This window comes from Nelumbo lutea, chromosome 3 (genome assembly GCF_056320005.1).
Source record: "Nelumbo lutea isolate HS-2025 chromosome 3, American lotus-T2T, whole genome shotgun sequence".
NCBI classification, from domain to species: domain Eukaryota; kingdom Viridiplantae; phylum Streptophyta; class Magnoliopsida; order Proteales; family Nelumbonaceae; genus Nelumbo; species Nelumbo lutea.
This window is the reverse complement of record NC_142686.1, coordinates 43,213,609-43,237,870: the sequence shown is the minus strand read 5'-3', so window position 1 is coordinate 43,237,870 and position 24,262 is coordinate 43,213,609. Positions and strand designations below refer to the sequence as shown.

The 24,262-nt window shown below is 39.5% G+C and overlaps 2 protein-coding genes across 2 annotated transcripts; both read right to left on the bottom strand.

The window, feature by feature from the left end:
• Positions 1 to 533: 533 nt before the first annotated feature.
• LOC148864548 (Tetratricopeptide repeat (TPR)-like superfamily protein) lies at positions 534 to 2,799 on the bottom strand. The gene has a single exon (XM_088975584.1). It carries the CDS (start codon positions 2,427 to 2,429, stop codon positions 693 to 695), a length of 1,737 nt encoding a protein of 578 aa, XP_088831710.1. The 5' UTR covers positions 2,430 to 2,799; the 3' UTR covers positions 534 to 692.
• Positions 2,800 to 4,869: 2,070 nt separating this feature from the next.
• LOC148864547 (rop guanine nucleotide exchange factor 14-like) lies at positions 4,870 to 10,865 on the bottom strand. Its single transcript, XM_088980280.1, has 9 exons — positions 10,523 to 10,865; positions 10,345 to 10,437; positions 9,548 to 9,673; positions 7,351 to 7,743; positions 7,106 to 7,260; positions 6,939 to 7,013; positions 6,577 to 6,846; positions 5,974 to 6,321; positions 4,870 to 5,347 (listed from the first exon to the last, which is right to left on the bottom strand). Exons 3-9 carry the CDS (start codon positions 9,612 to 9,614, stop codon positions 4,961 to 4,963), a joined length of 1,695 nt encoding a protein of 564 aa, XP_088836406.1. The 5' UTR covers positions 9,615 to 9,673; positions 10,345 to 10,437; positions 10,523 to 10,865; the 3' UTR covers positions 4,870 to 4,960.
• Positions 10,866 to 24,262: the final 13,397 nt, after the last annotated feature.

The window sequence follows — 24,262 nt, the reverse complement described above, 5'->3', positions numbered from 1 at the left end:
TCTTTCCCCTCCATTTTGTTTTAGACACAATATTTACTGTTCGAGGTTTTTATCTACTGTGTTAAATATTTATTCAGTCCTACATTGTGATTTTTTCTTTGGTATTACATACCACACAAAGACAAGGGATTTAGGAGTGGAGGCAGAGCAGGGTGCAAGTGAGATCCACTGATCTTACCACAGAGAATCTGCAGTCGCACTAGTCACACTGGTTTGATCTTGTGCCTCCATATAAGGAGGAACGCTCAGAGATCATCTCAGCCACTTGGTCATCGGCCTCTTGCATCCTGATTTTTGAATGGAAAAAAAAGGGTTGATTATGCTTTTCAGTCTTACAAGGTTACCCACTAATTTGTACCTTGGCTCAAGTTCCCCTTCCATGTATCTTAGACAGTTTAGCAGCAAAATTGAAGCTTCTTTCTCTTTGCTTGTGAAAAGCTTTGGTTTCTTTAACAGGGAAACCAAATAACAAGTACAACAGGATTTGATAAGGAACCAAAGACGATTGAATCAGATTTGCATCAGATATCCAGTGTTCGAATAGAAAAATTTATATATCCATCGGATTCAAATTGAATCGTTTCAATCTGTTTGAAGACTGAAGCCCTAGAATTGTGATCACGTTAAATATATCTAGCTTGAATCTCTACATTGGAATACATTATTTGAAAATTAGAAAATAAATATATTTGTCACCAATAATCCCCACAAGAGCAAAACCCTTCTTTGAAACGGTGAAACCGAGCTCGGTCTCTCACAATAATTTCCCGATCATAAATCTTAGAAATAAGCTTTATCACAATATGACAATCACCACAGATTCTAAGGTTCTTAATCACTTGGATTGGGGTTCCACATCTCATGCTAATCAAACCAAAAGCCACAGCCAACTTCTCACTATGGTAATACAAAGCCTGCTCCTTGTCCTCCTCTCCAATATCATGCAACACAAAACATGTCTCAGGCACATACCCATGTGCCTTTATCCTCAAACCTATCTCATCTAACTTGCTGTAAATCTCCCTCCATTTTGAATGGTTTTTGTCACCGTTAAGGAACTTATGAATCACACCCTCCACCTCTATGAAACTGAACCCTGGAACCTTCTTGACATCTCTATTCTTCATGGCGTCCCTAATCCTACCCACGTCGGTCCATCGAGCTTGTGAGGCATAAACGTTCGATAGCAGCACGAAATCGCCACAACTGTTCGATCCCATTTCTACAAGTGCTCGAGATGCACGCTCGGCCAACTCAACATTCCCATAAGTCTTGCAAGCCCCAAGCAGGCTTTGCCATAGAACAACATCAGGGACCATGGGCAGAGATGTTATGACTTGGTAAGCCTCTTCCAATCGCCCGGCACGACCCAGGAGGTCCACCAAGCTTCCATAATGCTTAACATTTGGTCTCACCCCTGACTCCACCATGGACTGAAACAGTTGAAGCCCATCAGAGACCAGACCGGAGTGGTTGCACGCGCATAGTGCGGCGAGGTATGTGACTGCATCAGGGTGGACACCGGCATCTCTCATGCAAGCAAACAGGTCGAGTGCATGGGTGCCATGACCATGCAGAGCGAGTGCCATGATCATGGTGTTCCACGACACAAGACTCTTCTGGCAACGCATGGTGTAAAACACATCGCACGCTTTGTCGATAGACCCACACTTAGCAAACATATCGATGAGCGCGTTGCACACCTGCACATTTGTATCCATCTGCTCCTCTTGAACGTACAGATGCACCATCTTGCCCTCATGAAGTGAACCTAACTGTGAACAAGCCGAAAGTGCTCCAAGCACAGTAACTTCGTTGGGCCTCAGTCTCTCACGCCTCATTTGGTGAAACAGAACCAATGCATCATAAGGTCTGCTCCCTTGCGCCAACCCCGCGATTACTACATTCCACGTCGCAATATCTCTAATCTGCATTTCATCGAACAACTGTTGCGCGTTATCAAGATCACCTGACTTGGCATAAACGTCTAGAAGTGTAGTTTGCAACAGCACATCAGCTTGAAACCCAAAACGGATGAGCTGAGAATGAATCTGTTTCGCTTCTAAGAGGGCCAACATTCGTGCGCAGGCTTTGAGAGTGAACGAGCAGGTCAGAGCATCTGGCTTTTGAGGTATCTGAGACATGGTCCGGTAACATGTAATGGCCTCCCTGGGTTCATTACTTTGAGCGAGACCTCGAATGATTGCATTCCAGTCGTTAGTGGTCGGATTTTCAATTCGACTAAAAATCTCACCGGCGTAGTCGAGGCTCCCGAACGGGGAGATGGCACAGAGCTCGAGAAGTTTGGTTCGTGTAGTACAGAACTGGAAAAGACCAAGTGTGACAAGCTGGGCTTGGAATTGTTTGATATGTCCGAGCGATGCGCACTTGTTTAACAGAGTGTCCAAGAATGCCATGGGCGTATGCATTACAGCAACAAGGGAAGAGGGTACCAGTTCAACTTCACTCAAATATTAAACTGGTTCAAATCACACGCCATAAATCATTAGATTCATTACCAATGGATTTAATCAATAATCACAACATTATTGCGAAGGATTCAAACATTGAAACCCTTAGATTCACAAATCACAACTCGATCATGTAGAAAATTGTAAGATTTGTTTAAGCTTAGAGATCCGGCTAGCAACTACCACTTTAAAAGACCGTCTATGCACACAGGCAAGGCGTCTTTGAGAGTTTAAGGCTTACACCTTGCCTGCGTCGTGTAAGTAGGGGTGTAAAGGGAGAGGTTTTGGGTTGGATCCCTTCAAATCAAAATCAAAATATTGGTTGAATGGGACCAGACCAGGCTTAATGGTCCAAAGTATTTATTGGATTGCATTGGACCCAGTCCATCCCAAAGTTTTTAAAACCGAACCGGCAGGGTCCGATTCTTGGGTTGAACGGTTTAACTGTTTAAATCAAACGGACAGTCCGTAGTGACAAAAAAATAAAAAATAGTCAAACCTTTGTATAGTTTGAACAGTCTGACGGCCCGTATCAGTGATTTGCCGATCAAATCAACGGTTTTTGATGAAATAACATTCTGGAATAAAACAGAACTAGTCACCTGACCGGTTCCTAGTTTTTCTAGTCCGGTCCGGTTTTAAAAACCAGTGTCCATCCCCAATATATACATACTTAACAAAACATACTAACATTTCAACGTATGTGGTAATAACGAAATTTGAATCCACATCTCTGCTGGGACTTCTCATTTAACATACCAATGGAGCTATCACTCAGTTGGTCCAATAAATTTGAATCCACTTTTGGGTTAAAACCAATTTGAAAGGGTTGGATGGTTTAAAATCCAGATATTGAATTGGACCTGTTCAAAATGGTTCAACATATTCATCGGATTGGATTGAACTTGATTCATCTATAATGGACTCATATGGGACTAGATCGGATTGGACCAAATCTGGCCCAATTGATATCCGCATGTAGAAGGGAATAAATTGCTTTAGGCTCCCATTTGAAGAAATTGCAAGATTTGTTTGGCAACTACAATGAAAGCTTAGAGATTCGGGCCATCTGGCTGTAATTACTGCTTTAAAAGGATTGTGTATGCAGTTGTTTGCAAATGCCAGTTTGATGCATATATGCACTCTGATTAAGTTTTGATGGTATGTGGTAACAATGCATTTATGTACTAAAAATGATAGCTATTACAAATTTTGAAAGCATATATGCATCTATCCAAAATGAGAGCAAACTTTGCAAGCTTATCAATGTTAAAAATATATCAGGATTCATGTTTGCACCTATTACAACTAAAAATCATTTGGTAAGATGCAAAACTAAATCAACTTTGCATTTACATGACAAAAAAGCACTCTATATATTTGTATTTACTCTTTTGCACTTTTTCCAGACAAAGACTTATGTTTCTTAGTGGGCTAATGGGCCGGTAGTTAGTGGATAATTGTTTTAGTTAATTCTGGGATGGGCCTATGTTTTGTTTTATTTTATTTGGAATATTGTAAATGTTGCTGCCTGAGGAGGGGCGCGGCAGTCATGCCTTTAGGCAATTTCATAAGATGATTGCAAGCCATCCATACACAAACAGGTCTCAGAAAACCTAAGACATCTGGACCAAGTTTGGATAGAGAAGGGGGAGATACTAAAATGAGAGAGCATGTGAGCTGTACAACTTACAGCAGCGGGGAACCCATTGGGGTCTCAGTTGAACCCCACCATCTGTTCTCTCCATTTCTCCAACACTATATGTTTCTTTTCAGCTGTTGCAACTAGGAGTGAGCAATCGGTTTATTTTGTTAAAAACCGAACAAAAAAAACGAAAAGTTTTAAATGAAAAACTTAATTGAAATCAAATTTTTGGTTCAGTTTTCGATTATTCATTTAAAATCGAATTTTATTAATATATATATATATATAATATATTAATAGATATTATGTATAAATAATAAAGTTTGGTTAATTCAGTCTTTTCCGTTAATCGAATTGCCAAACCTGAAAACTGAAACTGAAACCGAACTTTTACTAAACCAAATTAACTGAACTGAAGTAATCAAAAACCAAAATACTCACCCCTAGTTGTAATTCCATGATGGTATGTACACATTGTTGTAACTAATTATGCCCTTAATAGGTCTTACTCAAATTTAATAAAAAATGTATTTTATTGTGTGAGTTATGCTATATGAGATCAATTCAGTTTTGTAGCCAAACAATGTGCTATGTGCTAAATCATCTTTTGGTGTTTGAATCCGAAACTTTCTTCCAGTTCTTATACAGATCATCAAGTTCATCAGGTAATTAATAAGTTAATAACACAGCAAAGGATTAGGAAATGTTGGTTTGTGTTAAGTAGATATGATCCTGCTTTATACCTTGAGAGGATGCAAACTAAAAAATATGTATCCATTGATTCTCATTAAGAACTTATACTTTGATTTACAGAAGGTAGATCTGTGGATAATTTATGTATCTGTCAGGGGGAATTTGCAAGGGAGACACTTCTACAAGCTTCTCTACCAATACACCATACTCGGCTTCTACACGGTGTTGAAGTCACAGAACTTGTTTTGGGCTCACTGTCAGAGAAGTCCACATCAGAAGATTTACTTTCACTAGACTCACAGAATTGCCTGTCTGCCTTGTTGATCTGTTCAATGAGTGAATGACAAACGCCGCTCTCTACCTGTGGAGATTCAAACATTCCTGAGAAATTAAGCCCAGAAAAGCAACAAGTCACAACTGGTGAGTTGGGATTGCTAAAGACATCTTCTTGTAAGATATCTCCTATCCTAGAGAGTATGCTAAAAGCCAAGCTCCCAAGCACTCTCGAGTAAGCTTCAAGAATTGAATGCCCAACATCCTGCAAAAATTTGAGAAAGTAGCAAACATATGAACTTGTATTCAACTCAACTACAATAACCAAACAGACGAAGAAAAAAGAAATGATAAAATTTCATGCTAAGCAATTAAATGAATCAAAATCTCCTGACAGAGGAATGGGAGTTGCGTTCATGGTTTTGGTCATCAAATAAAATTGCCTGAACATGATGACTAGAATGGGATCATCAGTTGGAATGGGTACAAAACACCAGAACGGGTCTCACACAGGTAAGACTGGGAAGCATGAAAATTCAGGGTCCGTTTGGTTTGCAGTCAGAATCGGAACCAAAATCTTTCAGAATCCGAATCAGAATGGTCTATACTCATAGTCTATTTGACAGGAATAAGAATGAAAATTAGAATCGGATGGAATGGAATTTCATTCCCAAGAGGGAGGTGGCCATTCCCTCGAATAGGGGAATGCCATTCCACCAGGAAAGGGAATGGGATTCCGATTCCGCCCAACCAAACAGTTGGAATCGGAATGGCCCATTCCAATTCCAATTCCAATTCAGGACCTCTATTCCTCCAAGCCAAACGGGCCCTCGGTGAAATAAGAACCCCCACTCCCCAGTAAACCTTAAAAAGTTGTAATAGTATACTTACCATATTGTATTGAACTTTTGTAACATCAAGAAATGTTTGAGGAATATTTGGAAACCGGATCTTGATCGTCTGTAAAAGGGATTCAGCTCTCCCCAACAATACCTCAATCTTATCTAGCTCAGATATGGGGTCCTTCACAAAGTACCACGAATTTCTGATTGGAGATTTACCACTTGCTTGCTCAGCTATTCTCTGTGTCCAGGCAAAGACAGCAGTCTCCAACCTGTTCATGGTGTCAAGGGCACTATGTTCGCTCTTCAAATGTAATGAATTGAACATTTCCTCCACTGAGCTTGACTCTGCATTCAAGACCTTATATAACTCCTCACCCAGGTTTGCCCTTCCAGACTGCTTGAAAACCAAGAAAACCAAAATTAATTGAAGTACAAATTCTCAGTGGACATTAGATAAAAACTAACTGAGATCTTCAACAATCAGAAAATGGTAATGGATACTAGTCTTTGCTGAGTGGATTTACTGTTATAACTTTTAAAGTACCCCAATAAGTTCATTACTTAAGAAGGAAAGGGAAATCACAAAATTTCTGGTGGAAACCAAATAAGAATACGATCAAGTGTTGTAAATGGTAAATGGCTTCCTTGCCTTGGGAAGGGCGTTCTTAATGACTGTTGGAACGGGCATCTCAAGCAAGACATTTTCATTGATTGCTTTAGTGGCCTTGAAAACTTGATGTACCACCTTCCCCTGATGAATCAATTTCTTCTTTTCAGTTATTGATAGTCCAGCTCTGGGGACTCGCGGAGATGGGAGCCACCATCTCCTGCTCGGCCTCGCACTTTTGCTCCTTCCTTCTCCTCTACTGCCTCCTTCCTCATACCAGAACTCTGTGTTCACCATTGAATCCAATATCTCCTGTACAATTAAAACAATTTTGCTGGTCGAATTTAGAAGGTTAAGTAAATTAACTTGGTTCTGCAGTTGGTATATTTGAAGGGAGCACCTACAATAAGCATGGAGTCTAGCTTTTGAAGTGCAGGAAGATTCATGTGGATGTCTGAGCGAACTTTTGGTGTCATTATCTGCAGAGAAGAATTCAGAATAAATTCCTCCAATGTTGTAAATTAATCTAATGATAAAATTTCTTGGCCCCTTGGTGAGTAAAAGAAGATACCTCTAAGATTCCACCATTGATGTCATGTTGCTTGGCAGGGACCAACTCAACCATGTAGTTAGTAGGGGAGAGGAACCAATCCATCTCCCTTTGCCATTTGTTCCTCTTTTCTTCAGACAGAGGCTCCAATTTCCACATCTCCCCAAAGACTGATGCTGCAAGAAGTTTGTCATTTCATCAGCATCAGAATTGATGATTTAGCAGTAAGAAACATTCCTCAATTCACAGAAGCTCAAATCTCATACCAGCGAGGTTGGTTATAGCATTAGACAGTGCTAATGCAGTGCTGAGGCCCTTGCATCCACCTGTGATATCTTCACCCAGCAACAGTTTAGAAAATCTTTCTTTCATGGCCTCTGTATCTGTAAATTTAACTCCATAAGCTGGTTTCTCTTTGGCATAGAAGCGTTGAGAGCTGTTTGAGACATCCTCCCATTCATCATGAGAATGATTAATGTGCTTGTTCAGTAGGGGTTGAGAGGAGAAGGATCCAAACACATCTTTACTAGAAGAACAACTTGAGGTAACTTCATCCAAGGAATCACTTGGGCAACCATCTGCTCTACTTGTTCCACTCTCATTGTCGTAAGAGCTACTGTTAAGAATGCAGCTCTCAAGACCATTGTATGTCATTATCCCTGAAAAATCGCATTTTATGTTTGCTGTAAAACTCAAAAGAAATTATACAAGTTTCAAATCTACTATAACACCAATGCAATGGCCAAAATTTTCAATCAAACTGTGGAGATAATGCTATGGTTAATAAAATCAACCATATAAGCTGTAAGCATAAATAGACTATAAAATATTATTAAATTAATTAATATTTATAGAAAAATTACATCCAGAATTTTGAGAAATTTCATCATAGACCTATTAGGGTCTAGAATGTAGATATGCATTCCAAAATTTTGTAAAATTTTATCCTGGTCTGACTACTCCAACAATCTGACCAATAGGCTTGGTCCATTGTGGAGCTCTCCAACATATGGGTTGTTCACTCGAATTTGAGCTTACATTTCTATTTCTAGTTCAAATCGAACTTGAACCCAAACTCAAACCGCCAAAAACTTTAGCCACCCACTGGTTCAACCAAATTGGACTGAAGAATGCTGCTAGTAAGCAACGATTTTATGCAACTCTTGGGTTCTTCGTGCATGAGAGAAAGTTGAATGTCTTGTCATGAGAGACATTGTTTTACTAGCACTGCCCCTCCCCAGTGGGCACACATTAACAGAATAAATTTATTAATAAATAATAAAAAATAAAAGAAATTCCAGTTGTATGCCTCGCCCAACTAATACGGCACCACTCATGAAAAAACCGCATTACAAAACAAAATTAGGCATGGCCCCACCATGTCTCTGAGGTATCCAAGGGTTGCATATATTTACTATCATTGCTCAAAAAATAAATATAATAAGAGAAAAGCATCCCCGACAATGACATCTGTATCCCATGATCTAATTTCCCAATTAAATAACAAATAAAGGAAAATTAAGGTTATTTTATGCAGTATAAAAATCCACTGGTAGTGGGATGTACAGTAGTATTGTAGTACGGAATTGAGGACCCACTATTCCATCAGACGGAATTAAATAAGAGCAACGCAAACGCCGCTCTGTGTCTCTGGCTTCTGGCTACCCCAATTCCTACCCTCTCCCTTATTTATGGCATGGTATCATCAATCCAAACCTTCATGGCCCCACCCATTAATTTTAGGAAGGGGAACATGACATCACCAAGTAGGCCCCATCATCATGAACCACTCAGATTCCAATCTAATAGTCAATATTACAAAAAAAGGACGTAGATTTGTTTACTTAGAATACAATGGCTTTGTGATGTCAAAGTGGTCAGAATCAGACAACATCTAACCACTAATACCAAACAAATCCCACTATTGGTCAAACTATAAAGAGTCTACCAATCGTATGGTTAAAGCTTTTCATCCAATTAGGGTCAGCCGTTATATCATGTAATAGTAGTACTAGTACCAGGGCTCCCATATAATTTCTCATTATAAAAACTCAATTAAGAGGCTGGACTTTAAATTAATAATTAGTGTATCGATTAAATCAAGAAAGGACAAAAGAATTATTGCGCTAAAGTACTATTCAAGCAGAAGCTACATTAAATGATAAATAAGGTGCGCACTACGCCTACGGTGGTCCATAGAGGTTAGCGGTTGCCTTCACAAACGTGGGTCCTGCCCATCGCATCAACTCGAGCCGTTCAAATCTGTGGGTCCATGGTCCATCATCCCACGGACGGCTCGTAGCATAAAACTCACAAATGGGTGGACCCACAGACCCGCCTCCTCAATGTCCAGACCATCCGATCTCAAACAGGATCCAATGGCTACGATTATCATAAGGTAGTGGGTCCCATGGTAATCTATGGTGATGAGATGGAGAGAGTGAGGATTTGTGTTTTGCTTACTTCCTTCTTGTTCGTCGAAGTCGAGGCTGATCTCCCTGTCCCATCTACAGCAAGCGAGTCGCCTCATGATGAAGACTTTTAGCGTCTTGGATCTGATGCTGCAGGAAATCCCCTAGCTTTCGTGCCCTAGGTAATCGTAACCCCGTTCAGTATAAAGAGATATTATGATTAAGGCAAAGCACGATAATTAATATTTGATCCAAAGTTCTAGTTCTAATTTCTAAAATCGCCAAAATCCAATTCTGAGTCGACTCAGACTTGCTGAGTTCGACAGCAGAAGCAAACCAAGAATGATGCGAACGAGTTCTGAAGAGCTCTGCCTTTTTTTTCCACCCAGTTGGAGTCTAAAAGAAGAGGAAAAGCTTTGAATCTGAAAACTTTTGAGTCTAAAAGCTGGAAAAACTTTTTGAGCAATCCCACTAGAATCTCACTTTCTTTGTGGTTTTCTGAAAAAAGAGTTTGGTTTTGCACTAAAAGGGTTGCCACTTATCTTTGAGATTCTCTTTCTGCTATTCCTTTTTCTCAGAAAAGCGAAAAAGAGATTATGTGGAGTTTCATCCGACTCAGAGAATTTTGAAAAAAAAAATGAAATAAAAACTTCGAGCGTCTGCATTTGATTAAAACCTGGTTCTTCTAACAGATTTATTCAAAACCATTTTATTTACTGAAATCCCAAATGAAGCAAAAGATTAGGAAAAGAAATGAAAACTCCATCTTGTCTGTGTTACTTATGAAAAAAAGACTCAATTTGAGCATTCTTTTGTAGAAAGAAATGAACAAAATGGCTGGAAATTCACCTTTAAGGAGCCTGAAACCTTTCTTCACGACACGGGCTCTTCGACATAGCTGCTTTCCGACGAAACTGTGTTTTTTCCTAGCGTCTACACGATCTGAGTAGTCGGAAAGAACCCAGGTGAATTTGTGAGAGAAACAAAGAGAGAAAGAGAAGTAACGAATATGTGAGAAGGATCTGACCTCCATGAAACCAACAGACCAGTCTGTGTGATGTAGCTTTGAAAGATTTTGAACTTTTTTCCTTTTTTGGCCGTCGTTAGAAAAAAAAAAAAGAAAAGAAAAAAAAAACGAGGAAATTTTTTGATAACTATGATCGAATCTCTGCAACTGTATACCGAGCGTAGTGGTAGAACAGAAGTGGAAACGAGAGAAAATGCGGAGAGTGATTTGAGGAGAGAGAGAGAAGCGGCATTTATAACGTATGAGACCGACGACTGCACAGGCGTAGATAATGGGCCGGAGGATTTGGGTCGGGTCGGAGGAAGCGCCGACTTCGAATTTCAAAACTACCAAGTTCTAAATTGAACACAAAAAGGGATTGTCTTGGGCCGAGGCCTCTAGGATAGAGCCTAGTGGAGTACAAATGGGTCTGGTCCCACTAACTTGCCACTGGTCTTATTGGCAGGAGACTGACCAGTTCTTCTCTAAATGGGTCCCAATTAAAAACAGATTTGCTAGATTCATTAGACTCATTGTGGCCATATATCTTTAACTCTTCTTTAGAAAATGGACGGTTGGGATCTTCTGACTGTATCAAGAACTTGACATGATTCATCATCTCCTAGAGTAAAGTGATTTCCAGATGGAAAGACAATTAGACACCAAAGCCAGAAATTTGTCTTGCGGCCTTCTCCTCTCTTGGCAAGTCTGTTTATCTATGATGAAGCTAAAGAAAGCAACAGGTTTTAGTGTTTTCACCTTTCAGTAGAAAATAACCCAGAGGTCTATTCATTTAGGCTGTGTTTGGTTTGAAAGAAAAAGTAGGAAAAAGAAAAAGGTAGGGAAAGTCTTAGTCTAGAGTAAAGAGATTTGTTTATCCACATGAGTGGTAGAATCTGAGTTAAGCTGTTCATTAATATTTATTTATATAACATTTGCAGTTTGACTAAAGAAGTTTTATTTTCAAAAGTCTGGTGTATCCGACTGAATTGGTTATATGCAAGTGGATTTAGAGTTAGAGTAGCTGAGTAGCTTTCTCGATGAAATAAGTAAATTTGGTTTAGGTTTTGACTCAGAATTGGGCATCAAACCCATAAGCAAAAAGACTCCATCCGGACCAACCCAACCTCAAAATTCAGTCTCCGATCTAGTGACCGGGTTGATTTGGCTTGTGAAGAGGGGTGTTAATGAATCATATATGGGTTGGCCCATCCAAATCAAAATTAATTTGGGCAGATCGGATGGATTAATAAGACATACTGAATTGGACTCCTCTAACTTAATGGTCTAAAGTGTTTATTGGATTGGATTAGACTTAATGGTCTAAAGTATTTATTGGATTGGATTGGACATAATCCATCCATAATGAATTTATACTGGATGGGGTCAGATAGAAATAATATTTGGTCCATCAATAAAAAATAAAAGTATAGTGTCAATGGACAGTTTTGAGTTAGAATCAAACTAAATTAGAATCAATTTGAACAAATTGAATTCGACCAATCCAAAATGATCCATAATATTTATCGGATTGGATTAGATCTAATCCATCCATAATTAATTCATATTTGACCGGATCGAATTGGACCAGACTCATTGTGAGATACCTCATTTTGATCGTTGGAGCTCCAACAATGGTCATGGGTTGGTTGAAATTTGAAAAAAAACATCAAGCAAAGTGCTTTCAACGTGGATGGAGTCCAGAAACAGACAAGTTGAATTTGTAATTCTTGTGCAGAATTGGGTTAAGGAATTGCCAACAAAGCGGTGGTTTCTGTAGCTAGTATGTGGAAAGCCCGATCCCCTGAGTGGATGGGCACTACCAGTTTCAGTGTAACAGAGACAGTGAGACACGATAGCACTCAAGCTGTGGCTTTGGAGCCACAACTCATGGCCCCATCTTGAAGACAATGCTAAGCAAAAGTCAACCCGGTTGCTTGATCTCGATTCTGAACCATAGAAAATTATTTTTGTCTGTCTTCTCCATCTTAATTGCTTTCTTTTGTTCTCGGCAATGTTTCCTTTTAGAACAAGGTATCGGAGCTCTATTGTTTCATCATTTGGACCCTGCTTAGAAGAAGGATGAAATGTCCAGATTGTAAAATAGAAATTTTCTGGATTTTTCTTTTTTGTCTGTCTATTCATTGACGATTCAGATACATATATACAAACTCAAATCTATCTTTCCTATCTCAACTATACAAGATAAGGATTGGAAGAGAATGGAGACTCCTACTCCAAATTTGATCCTAACTCAGTGGAGTCTCCTAATTTCGGAGACTCCTAATTCAATCCTAACACCCCCCTCAAGTTGGAGCATGCAGGTTATGAATGCCCAACTTGCGGAGAAAATACTCAAATTCTCTTCGACCTAGTGCCTTTGTAAAGATGTCAGCCAGTTGGGCGGTAGTCGATACATAAGCAGGACAAATGCAACCATTTTGAATCTCATCATGAACAAAATGGCAATCAACTTCAATATGTTTCGTACGCTCATGAAACACTAGGTTTGTTGCAATATGCAAGGCTGTCTGACTATCACAATATAATCGCATTGGGTTCGAATGCATCACTCCAAGAGCCAATAACAATCCCTTCAGCCATTTTAATTCACACGTGGCCGTGGCCATAGACCGATACTCTGCTTCCGCTGAAGAACGAGCCACAATGTGTTGTTTCTTAGTTTTCTAGGAAATCGGCGATTTCCCAAGTAGAATAAACCACCCAAACAGGGAACACCGGGACAAAGGACAACTCGCCCAGTCTGAATCACACCATGCATATAACTGCAAATCACAATCTGAACGCAAGAGAATTCCTTGACCAGGATTTCCTTTCAAGTAGCGCGCCACTCGCAATGCAGCCTCTCAATGTCTTTCTTGCGATTGTTGCATGAATTGGGACAAAACGTGCACACAATAAAACAACTCAAGACGAGTTGCTGAGAGATAAATAAGCCTACCCACCAAGCGCCTGTATCGCTCAGGATCAGATAAGAGAGGCCCATCTGTCAAGGCCAGATTGTGATTCTGCTCCATAGGAAAATGAGCAGGTTTTGCACCAAGTAATCCCACCTCAGCGATAATATCCAGAGCATACTTTCGTTGAGACAGAAAAATTCCTATTGAGTTTCGGGCAACTTCAATGCCCAAAAAATATTTCAATGGTCCCAAGTCTTTCATATGGAAGCAGTCACTCAAATATTTCTTGAAGACTTGAATTGTCATATGATCATTATCTAACACGATAATGTCGTCCACATACACGAGGACAAGCACATGTACCCAAACTCGACGAAAGGTGAATAGGTAGTAAACTGAACCTGATTGCTGAAACCCATATGTCTTCAAGGTTGCGGTTAATTTAGCAAACCAACATCTCGGCGCTTGTTTCAAGCCATACAGAGATTTTCGCAACCGACACACTATACCTGGTTTATCTGATTGAAACCCAGGAGGCATTCGCATGTAGACTTCCTCATGAACGTCACCGTGCAAGAATGCATTATGTACGTCCATTTGATGAAGCTCCCAATTACTAGTTGTTGCGATTGCAACAAAGGTACGGACAGTAACCATTTTTGCAACTGGGGCAAAAGTTTCATTATAATCAATTCCCTCAACATGCTTGTTCTCAAAGATCATGAGACGAGCTTTGTATATTTCCACTGTCCCATTAGCGTTGTACTTGATTCGATATACCCATTTGCATCCTATGGCTCGTTTTTCGGATGGCAAAGGCTCTACGGTCCATGTCTGATTATTCTCAAATGCATGTATTTCTTTTTGCATTACATCTCTCCATTTTCCATCCTTTACAGCCTCAGCAAAAAAAGTATGTTCAACTCCTGCAATAATAGCTACCAAGAAAGCACGATGTCGACAAGAAAAATTGTTACAATTCACATAGTTATCTATGGGATAAGGACTACCTGCAGGATGTGATTGACCGAGTGAGCTTGCAAAGGGACGCAGAGAGGGACTCAAGCATTGTGTGGTGTGAAGCACATAGTCTCTTAACGTTGTGGACTGTTGTTTCTGTCGATGCCCACGCCCCAAATGAGAATCAAAGCGCCGTTGTTGCTCAACATTGCCACCCCCCTGACATCAGGACTGTCTTCGCTTGCATTTTCTATGGTGACGTCAGAAGAATGCATGGATTCACTAGTATTGGCATTTTGGTCTATGTGGGTTCCTTCTTCTACACTGACTCCTGCTGCGAGTCCACATCACTGATTAGTCTCCATCTCACCATTTGCTTGTCCTGGTAAATAAGTGGACGGCAACAACATCTCATTTGTCCCACCAATTCCACAATGAAATTGGCCTTGTGCTTTGTTTGGTTGTTCATCCTCCTAGCGTGCATAAGGGAATTCATCCTCTAAAAAGGTAACATCCCTTGATGTAAAGAATGTGCCAGACTCTAAATCATACAACTTCCATCCTTTCTTTCCAAAAGGATACCCAACAAAAACACATTGTTTGCTTCGGCTGACAAATTTATCCCCTCTATGTCCATGATTGTGCGCATATGCCAAGCAACCAAAATCTCTCACATTATCATAAGAAGGAGGTCGCCCAAATAAAACTTCATAGGGAGTTTTTCCCTTCAACAGAATGGATGCTAGTTTGAAAATAGGCATGCTAGCTTGAAAATGCAATGCTCGGGCAACATTGAGTATGTGGCGGTGTTTGCGTTCAAGCCTCCCGTTTTGTTGAGAGGTCCCGACACAAGTGGTTTGATGAATAATACCATGCTGAGCAAAATAACTAGCCAAGCAGACAAACTCAGTCCCATTATCAGTACGAACCACTTTGCCAGGTTTGTTAAATTTCCTTTGAACCATAGCAAAAAAAATTTCGAAGAACTTGTCCCATTTTTGTCTTATCAATCAGGAGATAAATCCAAACACCTCTAGAAAAATCATCTACTATTGTCAAGAAATAATGAGCACCACAAGAAGCTACAGTTCTATAAGGACCTCATAAATCACAATGAATTAACTCAAAAATATCGGATGCTTTATTATTACTAGAAACAAACCCTTCTCGACATTGTTTAGCTCGGAAGCATATATCACAACCCTTAATACTATCATCCTTATTATTTTTAGTACTAACAAAAGGCAACAACTTAACAATTTTATGAGAATGATGCCCTAACCTTTGATGCCAAATATCACATGTCTTGCTCTCTGTAGTCTTCATTGCTCTTGCTGATGCAATGCTCCGAATAAATAGAGTCCCTCTCGCTGTTCACCCGCTCCAATCAGCATCCTCGTAGTTCGGTCTTGTATCACACATAATTTATTAGTGAACTGAACAACACAATTCGACTCCTCAATCAATTGCGACCCAAAAATTAGATTGCAATGCAAACTAGGCACATATAAAACATTAATCAATTTCAGATGATTGCCCAGCGCAACTGTGCCTTCTTTCTCTGCTATTGTCGCTTTCCCATCTGGTAGCCCGACAGAGCATGGAATGATGTTCTTTATGTCTCTCATCGACTCGAGTCTTCCTGTCATATGATGAGAAGCCCCTGTGTCTATTATCCACTCTGACAATTTTTGCTTACCACTTAGTTGTTGACTCCCCTCTTTCTGTGTGTTCAAAAGATTGAGTAACATGTTCCACTACTCGCTACTTAGTCCATTTAACCCAGTCTTGACTGCATCAATTGAGTCTTCTTGAGACGCATTGCCTTGTGTAGAGACTTTGGCTGTATTGGCCTCGACTTGGCCGCCACGGCATTTTCCTCCTTTCCCTGCTCCTTGTTTCCGTCCACCACGCCCACTGTTTTCTTTTTCTTTGTTTTCAGCCATATCGACCACCGTGTCTACTGTAGACGTTCGTGAGTATTATCCGGAACTCCCTGAAGAGGCAAAACTTGCCGCAAAACTTCAACCTCCGCTCCCGAAATAAAACAATTCAATAAGCATTTAATTTTCGCCTACGCTTCGATTTCGTCTAGTAATGGATCTGTGGTCGAGGAAGAAAAGGAGTGGACCGACGATTTGCTGAAGAAACAGATGTCAAAGCACCCCTTGGAGCGCCGAGACGGTGGGAGTTGATTGTCGAGGCTTTTCACCACTATCCAAACCAATTTACAGAAATCAAACTTGAAGACTTCAAAATTGTCCACCTCATCAAGCACACATCCCAAGTATATCTTGGAAACAATGAAGATGTCTCCTCAAGAATCTACCAAATAAAACTGGCGTACTATGGCTTTTATATCAGTTCGAGGATCCTGCACTTCAAATAAGGTTACGGAGGCAGTAGTAGCAGCAACTCCACTTCTATAATAGTTTCCATTAAAAGTATAAGCATATGCTTTGGCCCCGCAACCGATAAACAGTCATAATCTTACTGTCCAACTGTTGATGCAAATCTTGATGAATCCATTGGTCGTCGTCAGGTCGGGCAAACAAGATGCAAGGTTCCTCCGTGTAAAAGGATTCCAGAGAAAACTGTCCGAGCCATAGGCTGAGAAATTGTCATCTCATAAAACTAACCAGCCGTTGGAAAATGCCAAACATTCCATCCCTCGCATCTCCGCCTCTCTGGTATGCTATTGACGTGGTAACGTCCTTCTGGCAGGCTGGAAAACATCAGGTTACGCATTTTCCTCCCATGCATGAAAACTAAAAAGGGCGCTGCTGATTTAGGTGGAGCTCAGAAACGCCAGCCTTTCTCTATTGATTCTTCTTCTTCTTCTGCCTTCAATCCTTGGCTCTGTTGTCGAGGCTTTTCGAGGGCGGCATGGATTGGACAATGTGAAGATTCTGTCGTTGGACAAGCAGAACTTTTCGAGGGCAGCGAAATCGTTGTCCGAGAAGAAACCAGGTGGTGGGGGTTCCTTCTCACAGTTTCTGAAGCAGCGGAAACCTTCATACAAGTGGATCCAAGCCGTTGATGGAGAAATTTCAAGTGGCTCAACGGATAGTTGGGTTGGATTTTGGTTTTACCGATTGCGTTCGCCACTTCGCGTCTCGCACTTGCACTTGCTGGGCAACATCTCGACCCCTCAGCTCCTTGCGCCTCTTTTTTCAAGATGGAATTCTTGGACGAAGAAAGTATGCCAAGCCAATCTCGTGTTTCCTCATCTTCAACCTCGCTCTGATACCATGTAAAACAGAACTTTTCTGGATTTTCCTTTCTTGTTTGTCTATTCATTGAAGATTCAGATACATATATACAAAATCAAACCTATCTTTCCTATCTCAACTATACAAGATAAAGATTAGAAGAGAACGGAGACTCCTACTCCAAATTCGATCCTAACTCAGCGGAATCTCCTAATCCCAGAAACTCCTAATTCAATCCTAACATAGATGCTATTATACCAAATTCAACAAGTAATTAGTTTTACTAGTTGAGTCTTTTGTTTGGCCTGATTTGTTTGCAGTGCAATTTTATTTGTATTGATGTAAAACAGTAAAAGTATAGGAATGCAAATGATTTGAGTGGAAATTTTGATTTACTTATGTCTCAATTTTTATTTAATTATTTTGTTTGTATGCAGTGTAGGAAATTCGTCGACAGATGGAATTGGAATCGAAATAGGAATCGCCTATTCCCTGCTTTTTGGTTCATGTGAAAATTGAAATCAAATTCCATAAGATATATACAAACTTCCAAAGATGATTGATAATGGATAAGGAAATGCCAAATGCAGTTTAAGTCACTTGTCTTTTTTTTGTTTTTTTACTTTTAGTGGCTGGAATGAGATTTTCATTCTGAAGGGTAGGAATGGAAATCGGAATCTCTATCCAACCAAACAGTTAGACCATTCTGATTCTAATTTCATACCCCTATTTCTGTAAATCAAAGGATCCAAAATAAAGCAAAAGCTGAAGTAAAAGTGGATCAGAATATTTACATTCTTCACATTTGCACTGTCATGCATTTGGACTGGTGTAAATGAAAGCTTCACTGCAAACAAAAATAAAAGGAGTCGAAAGAAGAGAGATGGAGTTGACCCAGGAATCTTTCATGGATGGGGCCAAAGGACTGTAGAGTGCACATGATTCCGTCTCCAACCACTTATTTATTAATCCCATCATGACAATATTCAGACCAATCCCAAAGCTTGTGCCCATGTGTCCAAAGTGAGCCCCTTTGTTGGCATTTCTTCAACTAGGAAATTGAGATAATGGAAATGTTTAGTATTAACTATTAATTGCTTATTGTAAGAAGTGGCATGGACTAAAGTCGTCAAGGCATGGGCATTGGCCAACCTAGAGAGTAGAGAATCTCCTCCACCTGAAGGCTGAAGGTTCCATATTGGCCACATAGGGCGTGTACATAACTTCCTTTCTGTCTCTGCAACTGGTGATTACTGATTACACCACCACCACCACCCTCCTTTCTGGGGCTTCTCAACTCATGTTCAATACTTAGAGCACAGGGAATTTGACATGGATGTTAGAATGTTTGGCGCGTTCAAGTACTCTCATTCCGTGCAACACAGCAACAGCTTCACCAAATTGGTGCAGTGGCCCACGGCCTCACGCGCCTACTCTCTGTGCCCACCTCCATCGTCCTGCGCCACACGGCACCAGCCGATTCAACCTATATATAGATGTGATTTCATTTTATATATAGATGTCACAAAGTAGAACAGTTTTACAGGGTTTTTTGTTCTTGTCACTTGCCACACGGCAAGTGGATTCTGGTCAAATATCAAAAATAAAAATAATCACTAATATGAAAATGGAAATCTTATATCAAAATTTAAGTTGGTATCCAGATCCAATCCATTTTAAAACATGGACTATCTTAATGATCAAGACCCACCACCATTCTATACCCATAAATTAGAACGTGAACATGTATTTATTTAAGTACTTACGTGTACATGTAGGAATGCATATTTATGTATATGTAACTATGCATTTACTATGCATTCATAAAATGCATGTATCCACATATCTATTGATATGTATGTATGCAATTTTAAGTTTAATGAAAATTTTCTAAAGTATAATATGTCAACAACTTTGGATTGGGTTAAGGTTAGTAAGGGTTAAGCATACATGGTTCATAGTATCGATTTTTAAGGATCAGTACTAATTTTTTTATTTTTTTTATTTTTTTCAGTGTGATAAATTCACAAATAAGCATATTTATTAAAAAGCTCTAACTCCCATTATTTAATATTTAACGTTTCGGTAGTGCCCCAGTTGCCACGGTGACTACAAGGCTTCCAGATCCAGTACTGTCGCATCTTAATAATAGTCTGCACCCCTTGTTAAGCCCCTTGCCTGCCTATACAAGGGGCTCCGTAAAGCCATTAACTCCCCCTGCCCAACGGGTCTGGATAAAGACTGGCAGGAGCAGAACCCGTTTAAATCCAAACTAACAATCGGTTCCAAGGGTAGGTGAAGAAAGTAAGTAGTCACAATCTTCAAGTGCAAGATTGCAAGTCAGTCCCTGAAGACATCTCCATCACAATCAGATAGTCTTAATAGCCCATAAGACCATAGCATCACTCCCAGAATAACATCCAACCAACTATTTAAATTTCAATTTTCAAACCTTGAAAGGAGTGGACTACTGGTCAAACCGTATTTTTTTCATTTATCTGGTAACCTTTTGGGCCTTGTCGTGTGAGGCCCAGTATCTCTTGTCAACTATTTTGTTTTCAACATTAGCGGGCCCCACACGGTGTACTAAATCGAGGTTGTCCAGCAAAATAATTGCCACGTGTACTGTTGAACCCATCCTTGCCAAGACAATAATACCTCTACGGTCTAGCTACACCATCCACATTAAAGATTAGGGTTTGAATGTGGCAATACACTTGCTTTGAGTCCATCCTTAAATTTGGTCCAATTGAGCAGGACAAAAGCCGTGTAGCCTGTGGGTGGATGCAGAGATGGTTGTGGTTATGATTCACTACCGTGTTCATCACTCATTGCTCCAAAAGTTTTGAAAAGCTTAAACGTTTGTTAGTGTGTCAACTTTCAGACCAATGAGCGATAAACACGTCAACATGGTGGCTCCCACATGATCAGTATCTTTGCCTGAACGGGAGGCAACATATAGGGACATGTTCCCAAGTAATGACAATTGCTAATGGTTCAAATAAAATTAAGAAGTGCATTCTTCTGTCTAAAGTTGGTTCTACTTTTGGCTTTTGAACTGCTTCCGTTAAAGTAAAAAATAAGCAATTCCAGAGAGGGAGAGAGATTACTTGTTGAGTGATTTCATTTAATTTAATGGGCCAACTGGCGGGCCACCAGCCCACCATTCGTTGAATTTGGCTTCGGTCGGCAGTTTTTACACCCTGCATTAAGAATATCTCCATACTTACATACTTTATTTCAAGGAGAAATGTTCCCAATACAAAGTTGCATAAGACAGTTGGAACCGTGTGGGCATGGGTTTGTCTTGATGGAAACCAATCTCTCACTCTCATTCTACTTTCATGCCCATATAATACCCTTAATTTGTCTGATTTAAACAAAAACAATTGCCACATCAGTAAAACTCTATAAAATTTAGGTTTTGTTTGTCTAAAGTGTAAATCTAAAACCCAATACAAATAGCACCCGCCTCAATTTTGCATCCGCTTGCTTGTGACTATAATTTGCATGATGCATCCATATGTAATATAAAATTAAATTTGTACTTTTTAGCAATGCAAATTTGCATACTAAAAACTGATTGAAAAAGTTGTACCACCTTCCCACTACATCAATCCTCTCTCCACTTGCTTCCTACCTCTTCTGTTGTACCACCACTTTTAGAATAAAGTAAAAGTATATCAAAATTTACATTCAACCTATTTGTAATATCATACGGTTAATGAAATTTAAATTTGTACTGCAAAGTGCAAACGAATTGTAACCTCCAATTGGACCCAAATTGTACAAATGACATATTCTGAAAATGAGTTGTAGCATAAGTTAATTAGATTAGCCACGTGGTCATTAGTTTGGCCATGTCAGAAAATGGGTGAGCCAACCATGGCTTTTCTTATAAGAGATCTTGTACAGGTTTCTAAGCAAAAACTAACACACGTTGGCCAGTGTAATTCACTAATTTGAGCTTGTGGAGAGGGATTTTATAATACAACTCCCAACTCCCGACTGGATTTACTTGTATAGCTGTCATGTCCATTAGCATTCTGCGGCAAAGCAGGCGGCATTTGGGTTGTGTTGTCGATAGTCTTGTCAGGGCTCGGGCATGTAGGGCATTGGCACTAGCGCCCATCGCTGCTTGTCCCGTTTCTACGTTTAAAAATTAAAATATAGAAAGAGGGTGCAGGTTTGCATTTATGTTTGTATGCTGAGAACTAACCCAGCAAAACCATGGATTTAAGAGTTTGGCTTCGATCAGGGCAAAGCCGAACTCTGGATTTAATGGATGAATAGTGATGGCAAATGGGCGGGTTGGGTTGGGTTGGGTTGGGTTTGGTTTGAAACAAAAAATTAATTTCAATTTAATAAATAAGTTAGTCATTGCTTAGTGGTAATAATAGTTATTATTTACACAAGTGGTGAAGGTTCAAATCACATTATACGCATGTTATTTTTATATAAGCAGTAAAGCCATTTAATTATGTTCGGGTTTCGGATTTGACGAACCACATAGGTTCAAATTGGTCAAACCAACTTGAACTATCTAATTGAATTATCTCCGAGGTAATCACATCAAGTTCAAGAGTGGTTGAACCGTTAGATCCGGATCAGTCCGATTGGATTAGACCTCGCCCGAACCGGTTCAATCCGGTCGGACCAGACCGAACTGGTTCAGTCAATGATGGATTGACCTAGGTCGGCTCATATCAGGTTTGTGCACGAATTTGAGGCCGAACCGATTGGTCCGAAATAGGCCAAAAGAAGTAAATCAGACCGGGTCGGATTCGGATCGTGTTGAATGGATATGAATCAAATTGGACGATCCAAACCAGACAAAGCAAGTTTCGGATTTAACAAACCACATAGGTTCAAATTGGTCAGACCAACTTGAACTATCTAATTGAATTGTCTCTGATGTAATCACATCAAGTTCAAGAGTGGTTGAACCGTTAGATCCAGATCAATCCCGTATATGTTGGATTGGGTCAAACCGTGTTGAATTGGTCCGGACTTGGGTCAAATTGATTTGGATTTATGTTGGGTGAAATGTGTTGATTTAAGACAAAACTAAATTTAGTCAATAATTAATAGAAAATTAATGCATTAATTATAAATAATTTAATTCAAATGAAGAAAAAAAAAAGATAAGGAATTAATACTAATGTTTTTAATGGTTAACCCAACGGTTATCCACAACCCAACCCATTTAAATGGGCGGATTGGGTGATGGGTTGACCATACAACCCGCCAAGTAAATGGGTGGGTTCAACAGGTTGGGTGAAAAATTGCCACCCTATGGATGGAATAGTTCCTTCTTTCGCATCCGCAACGAAACAATTCTTCATGATGTGTTTGGAAATGATACAAATAGAGTGTAAATTTCGGTTCAGGGTAAATTTGTACTCTAGTTCGCTTTTGGCTGAATTTGATAATATTATATTTATGTATTGACAAATGACACACCAATGCATATTTACATTGATGATAAGATGTAAAAGTACATTAAAAAAACGGCATAAATTTGCATTCAAGTGAGTTTTTGATAAAAAAAAAAAGGCATATGTTTTATTTGACCGTTTTGACATACCAATGCATATTTGCATTGACAAATGTAAGTACAAAACTGACCCAACTTTGCAATTTAGGCTGCATTTGTAGTCAATGTAAAACGTAACATTGAACCAAAAAGTGACCATTGCTTTTTTGAAAATAATGATGGGTGAAAGAGTGTAAAGTTTTACATTGATAAAATCGATGTAGTTTTTACATCGATTATTGATGTAAAACTTTAGAGCTGATGAGGTTTTACATCAATTATCAACGTAAAACTACACTCCATCCAAACGCACGCAAGACTAAACCAAGGTGTAGTTTTACGTTGATAATAATTACACCCTCTTTCCAAACGCATACAAAACCGTATATCGCATCCAAATGCAGCCTTACATAGGACTGTTTTACACTCTACATATTTGCATTCACACTTATTTGCATCGTTTCCAAATGCAGCCTCAGTCTCCTGCTTGAGTTGCAAGAATTTATGGGTGATAAAATAAAAATTTTATAGGGAAAAAAGAACACAAAAAAAGCTCAGACTTTAGAAAGAGGCTAAAATCCCTAACCAAACAAAACGCCTTCAAAGGGTTGACTCGTTGGTATGCTAGATGGTTTGTTCGTATTTATGTAGAACCAAATCCTGCAATCACCACTTAGGGGGAAAAGGGGTCAAGAGAAAAGTTATTAATGAATGACACTGAATACCAAAAAATTAAAAAATTAAAAATACAAAGGCAGCGAAGTTATTCGATGCTATGTAATAACTTCCCCCTTACCCCTTTTCCCAAAGTGCTGGTTGCATGATTTGATTCTACGTCAACATTGGAACAAACCAGCTAACACACCAATAAAGTGGAGGTAGAGAGGTTTTCTACCAACTTACGAAACCCTTGGACTCCCATGCATATTTTCTCTTTTCTTCCTTTGTGCTGAAATGTTTGCATTCTACAGTCTCCTCTAAGAATATCTTCTAATCAGATTTGTTTCATTTTTTGAAACTTTCATTTGTTTGGAATTTCCATTTTCTCATCCGTTCACTGTTTCTCTTCATGTCTGACTTTACTCAAGTTTTTTTTTTTTTTTTTCAATTTGCTTGTTCTGACCAAGTACAT

Excerpts from the sequence above, each read along its gene's own strand:
- LOC148864548 (XM_088975584.1), bottom strand. The coding sequence starts at position 2,429 with ATGCATACGCCCATGGCATTCTTGGACACTCTGTTAAACAAGTGCGCA.
- LOC148864547 (XM_088980280.1), bottom strand. The coding sequence starts at position 9,614 with ATGAGGCGACTCGCTTGCTGTAGATGGGACAGGGAGATCAGCCTCGAC. Across the intron at positions 7,744-9,547 it reads CTTCGACGAACAAGAAGGAA|GGATAATGACATACAATGGT; the intron begins GTAAGCAAAACA and ends GCGATTTTTCAG. Across the intron at positions 7,261-7,350 it reads TGCTATAACCAACCTCGCTG|CATCAGTCTTTGGGGAGATG; the intron begins GTATGAGATTTG and ends AACTTCTTGCAG.